Raw genomic sequence first — 14,100 nt, 5'->3', positions numbered from 1 at the left:
GGGTTTTTCTTTTGAGCTAAAATTTAAAAAAAAAAAAAAATTAAAAAAAAAAAAAAAAAAAAGAGGAATGAAATAAGGTCCATCTGAGGGAAGGCACGTTGTGATCGAGCCCGTTGCTGTCCAGGCTTCTTGGGTGTCCGTCACAGCTACCACGTGTGGCAACCACCAATGTAAGAAGGAAAACCCAAGGTCTCACTGCCCCCCCAAAGATGGTTGCTTTTGTTACTGCCCGAGGTGGTTTTTGGGTGGCTCTGGAGAGAGAAAGTCCAGCTGCTCGTGTTGCCTCCCTTCCTCCCCGAGAGGGACTTGGGAGATGGTTCCGCAAGTGCAGAAGGTTTGATTTCAGCATGTGCAGAAGGTGGTGGGACGGTGCTTCTGGCAGGTTGCAGCCTGGGCTTGGGGGGGGACCTGGGAGGGGGTGTCTCTATGTACCTGTGACCACGTCCATCCCCCTGCGCACACAAACACACATGAGAGGTTTTTCCAAAAGTCTTTCCCCTGCAGAACTGATGGGGCTTTGGTGCCTCCTGGAAGAGAAGAGCTGTGGTTTTCCCCTTTCTTCCTTTTTGTCTTTATGTTCCGCCCAGTCTGATGATCTCCGTTTCATTCTCCTCTTATTTTTTTGTGGTTTATGCTTGCTGCTTCTAATTATTCTTTTCCCTTTGGAAAGTGCTATCACCCTGTCCTTTTGCACTCATGTTTTTGTTTCCATTCGGGGCTCTCAGGCCTGTTCCTCTCCTTTCCCTGCCATCATTCCCTCTTCTCCTCTGAGTTCTGAGGGTCCAGGGAGGAGCGGGAAGCTCTGGAGATACCTCCATGGGTACAGAGCCGGTGTCATGCTGCAGGAAGATGTTAGCTCCTTGTCTGAAGTGTGTCCAGCAACGGATTGTGACGGCTGGGTGAAGGGAGGGAGCTCATCTTTCTTGGTGGCTGTTGGTTTGATGATCCTTGCGCTGTGCAACGTTTAGTGGTACCTCAAGTCCCTTCAGGTGAAACCCTGGCCTTGTGAAAATGAGTGGCAAAAAGTCCTGTTGACTTCCAGTTCCCCATCCTCTGTGGGATCCGCATCAATACCTGCTCTCAGCTCTTTTTATCCGTTTGTCTCAGAAAGTGTCCAATGTTAGATGCCTGAAGACAGCTTTATGTCTTATTTTTCCTGTGCGCGGCCCCGAAGAGTCAGAGGAGAGTTTTTACCCTCGTTGGAAATAAGGGGAACCTAAAGATAAAAAGCTGACGGCTTTTCTGGGGCTGGGAAGGGAATCCAGGTCAGAGCTAAGACTTGGAGGCAGAATTTCTTTGGCTTTTTAGCTTGACAGGCCCTGCCACCTCCTATTGCTGCAAAGGCTTCCATCTGTGCAAGAGTCGCCCTCGCTGTGCTGCTTGGTCCCAGGCGGAGTTGTCGCCCGTCTGTCGTTCCAACGACCTTATTTCTGTAGACTGGGAGCACCTCTTTTCCACCCAAATCCAGGGTATTATGCCTTTGTTGTTGTTCTAGTCAAAATAATTTGCCCCTGAATGCGCGTTGCATATGAAGCAGTTTACGGAAGAGCTACTGGCACTGAAAAGCATCTATTTTGCAGCATTTTGAGGTTCCTACATGTATTATTTCTTCTGACCCTCTTGGTTTTGGTTGCATGTGATGTCCCCACGTGGGTTTGGCAGGCTAGGAGGTAGGGTTGCTGGCTGGCAGCCTTGGCTGGCCCCACAAGGAGATGTTCGGATGGCAACGCCATGAGCAGGTCCTCTTGGAAAATCAAGGTAGTCATAGACTCACGGAATGGTTAGAGTTGGAAGGGATCTTAAAGGTCATCCAACGCATGGGCAGGGACACCTTCTGCTAGACCAGGTCATGACCATGGGGACCAGGTAGACCAGGTCATGACCATGCTAGACCAGGTCATGACCTTTCATGGTCCCCAAAAGTCTGTACTCGGCAGAGATTGGAATAAACAGTGTATATTTGTGGAATCTAGGAAATACACCGCGTTATATTTTTAACATCATCAAAGTATATTTTTAGTCCTGCTTACTAGTTTGTATTTTTCAAGGTTTTCCTCCTAATTGAGAGAGAATTCAAAAACTTCTGGAGGAGAAACAGACTACTACCTGAGGGTTATGACTAGCCGTGCTCTCCAGAAGTGGGCTAAGGCTTGTGGATTGCAAAGAGTGTCTATCATGTAGCTCTAGCTCCAGCATCGGCACTATGGATTATACACTTAAGGTATTGAGCAGCCGTATCGAATGTTTTGCCCGAGTGAGGTTGGGGACATCAGGAGAGCCAACAACCAGCAGGATAAACTCCACAAAAAGGAAATCCTCGCTAACTGCAGTGGGTTAAGTTGTGAGGAGATGGACGCGATGACTTGGTGGAGTCATCGCCCCCGTTTCTCCTTGAGTTCTTGCACGTTGTGAACACGAGTGTTTCCTGGCGTGGTGGGTCACTACCCTCCAGAGGACCTGGAGAAGGTTTTTTAGAAGGGCAGAGTTAAGAAAAAAATCTGAAGAACATTTCAAACATAATGCATTACTTTTCTTTTTCTTTTCTTTTTTTTTTTCCCTAATGAATAAGTATTTCATTTAAGAAAAGAAAATAAGATAAAACTTCAGAAGGAAAACAATAAGCCCAAATTATGTTGACAAATTGCTGGCAGCAGCTCAGTTCCTCCAGGGCGAGGGGATGAATGATTATACCTGCAGCCAATTCTCTTGTAGCCTGGAGGAGCGGAGGTTCGTCCAACAGCTAAAGGAATTAGCTGTTCCCCGTCTCCAGTTGTTACACAAACACAAATGAGCCCACAAGAGGGCTGTGCTCGCAAAACTTTTGAGAAGATATATAGCAAAAGATGCTGAGTACAATTTTTATCACCTGTAATAGAAAGCGATTTCTTTTATTTATGTACTTACGGTCAAGCCTTTCGTTCCTTGGCCAGGACCTCTTCTTTTTTTTCCCCCCTTTCACATGCTTGGCGTTCAAAAAAAAAATCCATTTTATCCTTTATTCTAAGGAGAAGGCAACGGTTTCCCCCACTGTGTATTAGTGTTAACTTGACTCAAAGCCCAGCTGTTGTTGGATTGCAGTAATAAGTGTAGGTAATGTTATTTATATTGACTCTCCAATTTAGCCATTAACCAAATAACTTGGTCTGTAGCTTTTTTGTTTATTAAGGCTTGATGTTCACCGTGACACAAGTCAATAACTGCTGCAGAGGCCTCATCAAACGTGGTCCTCCTTTGATGGGGCCATGGCGCTGGTACCTGCTGGGGCTTGTGCTTTTCAGCCCATCCCATCTCCCAGGTGGACGAAGCACCAGGTGAAGGTCATGGGAGACAATTGGTGCTTCTGGGATTATTTAAGTACACAAACATGGTTGTTCCTTCTCTTCTTTTTCTCCTTCTCTTCCCCCCTGCTTGTATCAGAGTCCTCAACAAGCTTCAGGATGGAAATAAAAGTCAGGAAATGTGTTTCAAACGCCATGGGGTAAGCTAAAACATCCCTTGTAGAAGGTCTTTTGCCCTTAAAGTGGGGCAGCATTAGGACACCTGAATCCTCTTTTATTTTAAATCAGTCGTGCGACCATGACTCGAACCGGTTAGTGGCTTGACCGTGGTATTGGCACTAGAAACTATTGACCAGTGGGAAAGGCAGTGGTGCAAAACCAGTTTAAACCATGGGAACTTGCAGCCCAGCCTCGAAATCCCAACATGATTGATTTTTGCTGGTGTATTCTTGACTTTTGCTGGTGTATTCTTGATTTTTGCTGGTGTATTCTTGATTTTGCTCGCGTCCTCTTGATTTGGCAAAGGATTTGGGCTTGAAAGTGTCGGTTGAACGTTAGGGCAGGGGTGAGCTTGGAAGAGAAAGATAAAAGGTACTAAAAAAAGGATTATCAGCGAGGCCCAGTCCATGCCACAGTGTCCATTCTCAGCTAAATGGTGACTAATGTATAAGCCCAAGTCATAATGGGCCATTATCCTTATTTATACACTATTGTCACAACCACGTGGCTGAGACCCTCCTCTGGAATGAGCCAGCCTATATAATGGAGTGATTAATTTATATTACTTTGCACTTCTCTAAAGTCTCCCTTTGGAAGAACTCACCGTGTTTTACAGTTGCTAATTAATTTAATCCCCCAACAATATCCACGCTGTAGATAAGTGCTGCCCTCTTTTTTTTATTTCCCACCCCCCCCCAACCTCATTTCTTTCGTTATTTTGTTTTTTGGGGTTTTTCATTGTCATTCCCCCAGTGGAAACTGAGGCACAGAGATGCCGTGGCTCGTCCCAAGTTACTGGGAACACAGGATTCCCACGTAGGAGGTGACGTGGAATTCGTTCCTGTTTATGGCAGCCTCAGTAGAGTTTATAAATAAAAAAGAAAAAAGAAATCACTATCATCACTAAAGGAGCCCCGTCAAGTGATAAACCGCAACTTCTCAGAAAAGGGAAACAAATAAGTGAGGCATTTCTATTTCTGTGTCGGACGAGATGGTCGTGACTGCCGTCAGAGCGTTCTCTGTAGCTAGCGCTGGAAATATTTCTGCAGAAAGGGAGGAGGTGGTTCACAGTGTGAAAAAAATAATAATATTTGCCGTGTCACTGTCAGAAACGATTTAATGTAAAAGCGCTGGGAGGATGGGGAGTTTGCAAGTCGGTTTTTGGAGACTTTGTTGACTTTAAAAAGTTCCCTGGAAGATAAAAAAAAAAAATATTAAAAAAAAAAAAAAAGAGATTAATGTTATACTTGGCTCCCTGCTTGCATGGATGGGGGAACTTTGCTGAAATAGTGAGGAGAAGAAAAATTACGCTTGGTTTTGTGCTCGGGATCTCTCTTCCCTTGGTGCAGAGAGATTTTTTTGGAACTGGGGCCGTGGAGTGTCTGTTTTAAAAAATACCGCAGCTTTCAACGCGGTTATCTCGGAAGAATTTGCATAGGAACTTTGATAGCTAATCTTTCATCATGTTTAATAAACTGACTAAAGATGTAATTCCTAGTCTCTTAAGACTTGAGATGCTTAGTTAAATACAAATACTTTTGAAATGCTAATAGACGGAGGCAGCCAGAAAAAAAAAAAAAAAAAAAAAAAAGTTAGCAGTATCCCGAGCAGATTCGTTTTTAACAGGCCGTAAAAATAATAGCTTAATAAAAGTGAGATTAGGTGGAAAATATTAACTCCTGCTTCCGAATACGGAAATGTAAACATCTAGAATGCACAAAATTTTGATAAACTGAGGTGGAATCCAACATTTCTTGCATGAGTGCCTGTATAATGTGGCGATAGCTGTGAGAAAAGAGGAGCCCGGCATCTAAGACCCAACACAATGAAAATGCAATGAATCGGAATGCCTCACAGATCATAGCGGAATCAGACTTTCCAGCAAGGAAAATCTTTTCATGGTGAATTAAGTGGTGGAGGAAGAAAAATGGTGATGAAAAAAAGGTAGGCGCAGATCACAAACGCTGGGCTCGGGGCTCGCCGCTGAAGATTTAAGAACCTTAGCTAAAGCTATGCAGAATAGAATGTGGAAAATTGAATTTACTAAACAATTAAGCATTGAATTAATCTACATCCCGCACAGTAGAAAAGTGGGGGAGGGAACCGAACGGAGCTGAATAAATCAGGGGAGCTCATTAAAAGATAGTGAATATATCAGGTCTGTTGTTGCAGAAAGGAGGGCCGTTTCCTGCACAACACGGTATAATTCTTCAGTCCGAGCCTCCTCTTTTCTGCTCTCTCCCCCTCCCCGCCTTCGGAGTTGTGTTCTTAATCAGATTAATAAACATTTCTGCCGAGGTTAGCGCCGCGCTCTATATTTTACCTTGTTATCTGCAGCTTTTCTATTAATTACAAGTCAGCTCACTAGTCAACAATAGTAGTGAGGGACAACATAAATAGAATGAGAGTGCCCTGGAGATGTCACTCGTAGGATCTGATGCATCCTGGAACTCCCACGGGTTCCTGCAACCTCCCACATGCCTTGCTGGTCTTTTGTTCAATTACAGTTAATGCAATAGTTTGCCATTTTCTCCTTCTAATTATATTTTCAAGTGGGATTTGTAGCACATAGAAAAACATCCTTTTACATGTTGAGGCACCAGGGCTTTGTGCTTGGCATTGTCTGTCCCCTGGGTGCTGTACCATTCTTTCTGCAGAGCTCTGAATAAACAAGTCCCTCTTTTAAAGCTGCAGTTGTACAAACTGAAAATTTATGCATTAACTGTTTGCATTCTGAGCATGTGTTCCAGATTACCTCTTACAGCATTCTTTTGGTATGCCAGAGAATGCGTATTTGAAAAAAAAAAAAAACACAACAGAAAACCCAAAAAAAAGGGGAAAAAAAAAAAAAGGCATTTCTTTCACCGTTCACACATCGTTCTTTCAATCACGGAATCACCAGATCAATTAGCACTTTCTATTTATTTATTTATTTATTTTAGGGGAGATGCATAATAATTGGGTTTGAAATATTGCTGCGGTAATTTCAGGGCCTCGCTCCCTTTAATTGTAATGACGTATCATGGCTGTAACCAGGATTATGAAAAAAAAAAAAGGAAGAGAGACTTTTTGGGGGGGGGGGAAAAGTTGGGCTTTTTCTAATCCTGTTTAGACTTTTTTGTCTTAATTTTCCCTTCTCCGAGTGTGAGAAGTTCACCTGGATGGCCTTAAACCTCGCCTGGCGACGTGTGAGTGCTGGGTTCAAGGGCCATTGGTAGATTTATTAAAAAGCTGGCGGTATCAGTCAACTTTAAGAGTCCACGGCTTCGGTTTATGTTGTATCCTGATTTCAATCCCATCGACTCAACGTGTGCGCATTGGAAACGGGAGGGTTTTCTTTTGGGCGAGCGTTTCCAGTGGGCACCCTTGCTTGGTGGTAAAGAAGAACCTCTCCAACGACGCACGGAAGGATGACCAGTGGGTCTCCGGGATGTTTTTAAAAGCTAGTACTAAAAGCTAATTAAAATCTTTTCCGGCGATAAAGGGAGACTCGGGAGGAGGAGTGTCGCCGCGATTGTTTTCCCTAAGAATTTAATTTACAGCCCGTTTTTCCTATCTGAACGTTACTTTCCAACGCACCCAGTGATAAGGAGCAACATCTGTTTTCTGTTCAATAGTACAAGGGGGCTCTGCATGGGGCTGAGTGTACACAGCCCATGTGAAGCCATTGTTATTCTCATTTCTTTTTTTGTCCCCGTGCCTGGTCCATTTGCCATCTACCATCCGGCAAACAGCTGACACATCCTGGCTATTATGGGACCGGGGGCCTAATTGCCAGCAAAGTCTTTAAGCTCTTCCACCTTGGCTTGGGAGGGGGGAATTGGGGGGCTGATATAAGCCACTCTGGACCACCTCTCTCCCTCCTTTGGCCGCCGCGGCGTTAGCGGGCTCGTTCGCCGGAGGCTTTGGGGATGCTAAAAATACCGGCGGAGCCCGGTGCCAGCCCTTCGCTCCCCCCAACCCCTGCCTCGCCAGGAATGTTTCTGTTTTCTGCGGTAATAAAGCATGGGGTTGTTTAGATGGTAAACATATTCCAGAGGATATTATTTTTTTTTTTTTTTCACTATCCATAAAGAAAGAATAATTTTGGGGATGGGGGGATGTATTCGCCAGCTTTTTCCCACAGGTGATGGGGCATCACTCTCCCGGGAGCACACGAACCCATCTCCCTCATCTCAACTTTTAACTTGGGATTTATTTTGATTGTTTTGGGGGTTTTTTTAATTATTTTTTAATTTTTTTTTCCCCGCAGCCCTCCTGGAACAGAGACCACGATGACACGGCGTCGACGCGTTCCGGGGGAACCCCTGGACCCTCCAGTGGGGGACACACATCGCACAGCGGGGACAACAGCAGTGAGCAAGGTAGGAAAGGGAGCCCTCCAGATTTCTTAGGTGGCCACCGGTCACCCAGGAGTTCGGGGGACCGGTCACTCGCTCTCTGATGTCACGATATGCTCAGGTGCCGGGGGGGGTTGGATTTTGTGCTGAGAAAGGTCTACCTTCCTTTTTTTTTTTTTTGACACTTTTTCCATGTGTCCCCTCCACCCCCAGCCCCAACCCCACCTCCCCACCTCGCCCCATCTCCTCCTAGTAAAAGGATTGGCATCTTTATTTCTTGGACCCTGCCAGCAGGCACATGTTAGAGCAACATATGTACCAAATTTGCAGTATGCTTCATAAAAATAAGCAATGAGTAGGGTTTGGGTTTGTTTTTTTGTTTTTTTGGTTTTTTTTTCTCCATTCAAATGGGTTAAAAGATGAAAATCTTCAAAAGCCAATGTAATTAAGATTGCAGAAACGCATGCTAATGTTTCAAAGATGCCATCTAAACTTCTCTGCCTGTAAAGAAGAGACGTTAGCTGGCCCGTTTTACAAAATCCTGAGCAGTGCTTTTATTTACTCTTTTTTTTTTTTTAAACTCAATTCCAATTTCCTTGAACGCAAAGATGTTTTCTCTGAGTGCTAGGCCAGAGTGACTGATTTAGTAGGAAAGGAGCTTGATGCAATGGAATTGGGACGTACTACAGATAATTAGTGCTGTCTCAGAAGCGCCAAAGCTGAAATTCTGGGTTTTTCTAAGAAGCCGTTTAAATGCTTCATACTTTTTTTTTTTTTTTTTTACTGAAGAGACCAACTGCAGCGGATTTAGCGTTAATTTAATGCAATTAAAATTTAAAAAGGTTCCTTAATCTGAATATAAAAGAGAGCGCTTTATTGAAGTTGACTCTGAACTCGCAATAGGTATATACTTTTAAATCTGGTTTTATGATCATGTTTCATTCAAGTGCTGTTAGACAACAAAGGAATTGTGTTTCCCCCCCAAAAAAAAAAAAAAGGTTGAGCAGGACTGATTAGCACCGCAAAGTCTGCGTTGAACAAGATTAGTTTTTAAACCAAACCAGTGTATTTTAATTTTTTCATACGCGTGGAGCGAACGGACGTGGTGAACAGCATCTCTTTATAGAATTTTAAGTATTTTGCGACACTTTATTGTTTAAAGCAAAGTTGCTGACTTCATCGCAAGTACAGCCTAGTAAAACTGGGGCCTGGAATAGTAAACTGTTGCAGAGCTGAGGCAGAAACTGGTAACCTTCTGACCTCTGACTTTTACTGGAAAATGATATGCAACATAAATTCAGGGGGCCTTTTTTCTTTCAAGTACTTATACGTATATATTCTAGTGGTGCTGCTCACAATGCCATGGTTGAAGTGGTGTCAACGTGTTCATTAGAGCCCCGCGCTTTTTGGAGCACGCTTGTAAATCCATGGGGTTGGGTTTTTTTTTGGGGGGGGGTTGGTTTTGTTTTGTTTTGGTTTTTTTTTTAAGGGTGAAAAACTGCTGCAAAAAGTAGGCTTGGAACTCAAACCGCCCTGTTGTGGGGAAGGGGAGGGAATGTTCTTTCATCAGACGGATGTGCGCCTGTTTATGTCTCTACGTGCGTGGACAGAACATCTGCAGGGAGGTTTGCCAGCCCGCTCCTAAACCTCTTAGGCGCTTGGCAAATCAAGCTGCGCCCTTCCCAGGTCTACTTTTGAAGACGTAGATATTTATTTTTTGTCTTTCCAGCCTTAGTTTTTCTCCTTAAACGTGGCTTTTTATTAGTCCGGGGCGCCGGTCGCTGTTTTATCATTGCCATCCCGCTCCATTCCTAGCAAGGTGCATGCTATGACCTCGGTCGGGAAGGGTTTTCGGAAAGGCAGGAGGGATTTTTAGAGCTTGAATCCTATTAAATAGCCCCAAAACGACTTGTCAGCGAGGCTTTAGCTGGTCCTGAAGCTCCGAGCCGCATCCCAGGAATCAGCTTTTTGGAGGTTGGACTTGCTGCCAGCGCTTGGTTAGATGTGTTGTGGGAAGGAGGCTTGTTGCCTGAAAACTTTAGGAAAGAATGGGAAAAAAGCTAAGAAAAGTGGGAATTTTCTAACTGGAGCTCTGAGGTCAAGTTTGGGGAAGGAGGCTCGTTGCCTGAAAACGTTAGGAAAGAGTGAAAAAAAAGCAAAGAAAAGTGGGAATTCGCTAACTGGAGCTCTGAGGTCAAGTTTGGGAAAGGAGTTTTGGAAAAGAGACCCTTTCCAGGGGGTCTTTGTTACTGAGACTTGCCTTCAGGCCACTTGCCACCTATGGAAATAGCCCTTTTTTTTTAGGAAAGGGGGATGTAGGAAGGGTAGGGGTGGTCTTGTTGAGCCGTGCTTTATGTCTTCTTCTCTTGAAGCCCTCCAAAGGTTGAGATCATGGGGGAATCTCAGGTTTAAGGGTTGAGATCATGGGGGAATCTCAGGTTTAAACACACCCACGCCTGCCTGTACACCTTATGTACGGAAAAAAAAAAAGAAAAAGTGGGGTTTTAATCTTCCCACGTGGGGAAGAGGTCAAAAACCAGCATCCCCAATGACCAAAAGGGAAGAGAAGGAAAAGCAGCTGGGTGCCACGGAGGGGCCGAGGACCCTCACGCTCGCACTCGGGAGCACAGGAGTTAACTGGAGACGCGTGCGTTGCGTGACATATATTGAGTATATTATGGGCTTCCCTATTTTTAGGAGTTTGTAAAAAGTTCCTTTTGGTTCCATCTGTCAAGAGCACGTTTTGCCATTTAAAAAAAAAAACCAACAACCCACCCCAAATCTAATCACCAGAAATATAACCCTCTAAAAGTGTCGATTTTTTTCAGGTTGTTCCCACAACCTGCTTTCCCTGCTGGGGGAGGTGGGAGCCCCTCCTGGGCCAGGTTTCCAACCTGGCTGAGGTATCCCAAGGATGTGCATTTTCAGAGGGACACACTGACTGGAATTCTTAGGCCCCTTAGCAAGAGTTTTCTCCCCTAGTCCTCAACCCAGACTATGTTAAACTCTGGGTTTGGACTTTTTGGGATGATTTTTTCTTCTTTCCCCGATTCATCACTGATTTAAAAACCTCCACAAAGTGCACTTTTAACCTGTTTATGTCCCTGTGCACAACACACGTGGGATGCTTGCCTTTGAAACCAGGATATTTCCTTTCCTGTAAACACTTTCGAGTCTCCTTTTTTTTTTTTTTAACATGTAAATTTATTTACTTAGCAAATAGTAATGACTCCCAGCTGCTTCGATCTCGCGTAGAAATCCATATTGAACTGCCAGGGAGCTGTTCTGGGGTCTCGTGGCACGGAACAGCGGGGTATGTTATTGCATGGCACGTTGACACAACCTCTGATAAAGAGCCGGTATTGTGTCATCGCAGGGGATGGTTATAGTACAGGAATGCAGAATAATATTATGAAAAAGTTTCACGGGCTGTTTTCCCGTCGCTCTGAACTTAGCTGGAAGGGCCTGGGGAGGTCTGTCGCCAAATGGTGCAAAGAGAGCTGAAGTTACCCAGCGGAGAAACAACTTGCTAAACTGTGGTAAAGAAAGGAAAAGAAAAAAGGAAAGAAAAGGAAAGGAAAGAAAAGATAAAAGAGAAGGAAAGGAAAGGGAAGGGAAAAGAAAAGGAGAGGGAAAAGGAGAGAAAGGAAAGGCAAAAGAAGAGTAAAGAAAGGAAAGGGAAAAGAAGAGAAAAGAAGAGAAAAGAAGAGAAAAGAAGAGAAAAGAAGAGAAAAGAAGAGAAAAGAAGAGAAAAGAAGAGAAAAGAAGAGAAAAGAAGAGAAAAGAAGAGAAAAGAAGAGAAAAGAAGAGAAAAGAAGAGAAAAGAAGAGAAAAGAAGAGAAAAGAAGAGAAAAGAAGAGAAAAGAAGAGAAAAGAAGAGAAAAGAAGAGAAAAGAAGAGAAAAGAAGAGAAAAGAAGAGAAAAGAAGAGAAAAGAAGAGAAAAGAAGAGAAAAGAAGAGAAAAGAAGAGAAAAGAAGAGAAAAGAAGAGAAAAGAAGAGAAAAGAAGAGAAAAGAAGAGAAAAGAAGAGAAAAGAAAGGCGAGGGAAAAGAAGAGAAAGGAAAGGAAAGGGAAAATGATAGAAAAGAAAGGAAAGGGAAAAGAAGAGAAGAGAAAAGGAAAGTGAAAAGGAAAGGAAAGTGAAAAGGAAAGGAAAAGAAAGAGAAAAGAGAGGAAAGGGGAGGGGAGAGGAGAGAAGAGAAGAGAAGAAGGGAAAGGGAAGGGAGAGAAAAGGGAAGGGAGAGGGGAGGAGAGGAAGTTCTTAGGTACAGGCAGGTGATGCTGAGCTCACGGCAACACTTTTATCTTACTGTATATTCTGACTTTAAAAGATTCCCGTTTTAGGGTATTACCAGATCTATTTTGTTTGTTTTTCCAAGCAGTCAGGCCAGGAGGATGCTGAACAGAGTGCTGGTACAGTCCCTTTTAATCCAGAGCAGGGCTCTTCAATTCCTATGTTTAGCTCTCCTACACACCTTAAAAGAAAACTAATCCATCAGTGTCTCCTATTTTCTTATTTGTGCGTATTTTTTCTTTCCCCCCCGCCTTTTTTTTTTCTTTTTTTTTTTTTTTTCTCACTCAAGCCTTGGCCAGGGTTCAAACCAATTTTTTTAACCTCGGAATCATGGTTGCTCTTTCAAGGCAGGAGTGGAAAGCGGCGATATTTCTTTCGAAAACTGTATCGACAGCCGCAAATGGGTTGTTTGTTTGTTTGTTTGTTTATTTCAGCCTTTTTGTAGGAGCTTGGGCAACCTATAGGCAAAAAAGGCAATGGGTGTTTCTTATTGCCGGGAATCTCCAGGCGGTTGTTTGGAGGCTGCGGAGCCCGGGCGGATGGGGGAGAGAAGGACCACATTATGTTCCAGATGACTGAGCAAGGATTTATATACCAGCTCAGCCTTTTTTTTTTTTCTTTTTTTTTTTTTTTTTGGTGACATGGGAGAAGAAAAGTAATAAGAGCGGGGTAGGCGAGGCATTTGAAGCGGTCAGATGGCCGGGGACTAATGGGATAGGTGGGCAGGAGCCCGCGGATTGGGTGTCTTAATGAGCACATTTCGCACCGAGTTTGGGCTGCAGTTCCCCTTCACCTTTGCCCTTTATTGACCCAACTGACACTTCATTTTTCACATACTTCCAATTATGGCTGAGCTTTAAGTGTTGCCCTGCCTCCTTTCTTCCTTGCCTACAGAGGGCTCGGAGAGTGGCTGAGGCCGCGGAAGATATTTTAATTTGAAAAACTACCATGGTGAGGCAGGTTTAGGGTGTAACCTGAAACTGCTGTCACTTGGCAGTTTCTCCCGTGAAAACAAAAGTTTTAATGTTTCTTGTTTAGTGTTTTTTTTTCCCCAACTCCTTCCCCGTTCTTCTGGTTGGCGAGGGGTGTTTTCCTTGGGGCGAAGCCTTTTTGGCAGTACAGGTGCTGTGGGTGGGAGTTAGCCCAGTATAAGAGGTAAACCCAAGTAAAAAAAAATTAAAAAAAATCAGTGCTGTGCTCAAATGATGGCTCCTTGTCCCTTCTCAACGTGGCCTCTTCTCAGGAGGCTTCCTGTGGTGCGATGCTCTCTGCTGTGCGTCGCCCAACGCCCTCCTCTTTGATACATGGGGAGGATGGTGATCTGTGTCCTACAGCTTGGTTGTGTTCCCATAGGGAGAACAGTTGAACTGGGTCCTACAGCCCAAGCCTTGGTGTGTTTCCATAGGGAGAATGGTTGATCTGGGTCCTACAGCCCTAGCTTTGGTGGGTTTCCGTAGGGAGAATGGTTGATCTGAGTCCTACAGCCCAAGCTTTGGTGTGTTTCCATAGGGAGAACAGTTGATCTATGTCCTACAGTCCAAGCCTTGGTATGTTTCCATAGGGAGAACAGTTGATATATGTCCTACAGTCCAAGCCTTGGTATGTTTCCATAGGGAGAACGGTTGATCTCGGTCCTACAGCCCAAGCTTTGGTGTGTTCCCATAGGGAGAACGGTTGATCTCTGTCCTACAGTCCAAGCCTTGGTGTGTTTCCATAGGGAGAACGGTTGATATGTGTCCTGCAGCCCAAGCCTGGGTGTGTTTCCATAGCGAGAACGGTTGATCTGGGTCCTACATCCCAAGCCTTGGTGTGTTCCCATAGGGAGAACGGTTGATCTGTGTCCTACAGCCCAAGCCTGGGTGCCTTTCCATGGGGAGAATGGTTGATCTGGGTCCTACAGCCCAAGCCTGGGTGCATTTCCATGTTGCCTTTTACACGCAGAATCCTTCCCGGGCGGAAAGGTCTGTTT

At 44.4% G+C, this 14,100-nt stretch overlaps 1 protein-coding gene across 1 annotated transcript in view; it reads left to right on the top strand.

The window, feature by feature from the left end:
- The window catches only part of MEIS1 (Meis homeobox 1), a 127,990-nt gene that overhangs the window by 30,892 nt on the left and 82,998 nt on the right, over window positions 1-14,100 (top strand). Inside the window, exon 7 of the mRNA XM_014964414.1 lies at window positions 7,750-7,861. Coding sequence (XP_014819900.1) covers window positions 7,750-7,861 — 112 coding nt within the window. The remainder of the gene's footprint in view (window positions 1-7,749; window positions 7,862-14,100) is intronic.

Source organism: Calidris pugnax, unplaced genomic scaffold (genome assembly GCF_001431845.1).
Source record: "Calidris pugnax isolate Ruff unplaced genomic scaffold, ASM143184v1 scaffold219, whole genome shotgun sequence".
Lineage (NCBI taxonomy): Eukaryota > Metazoa > Chordata > Aves > Charadriiformes > Scolopacidae > Calidris > Calidris pugnax.
This window is presented reverse-complemented; position numbering and strand designations above follow the sequence as displayed.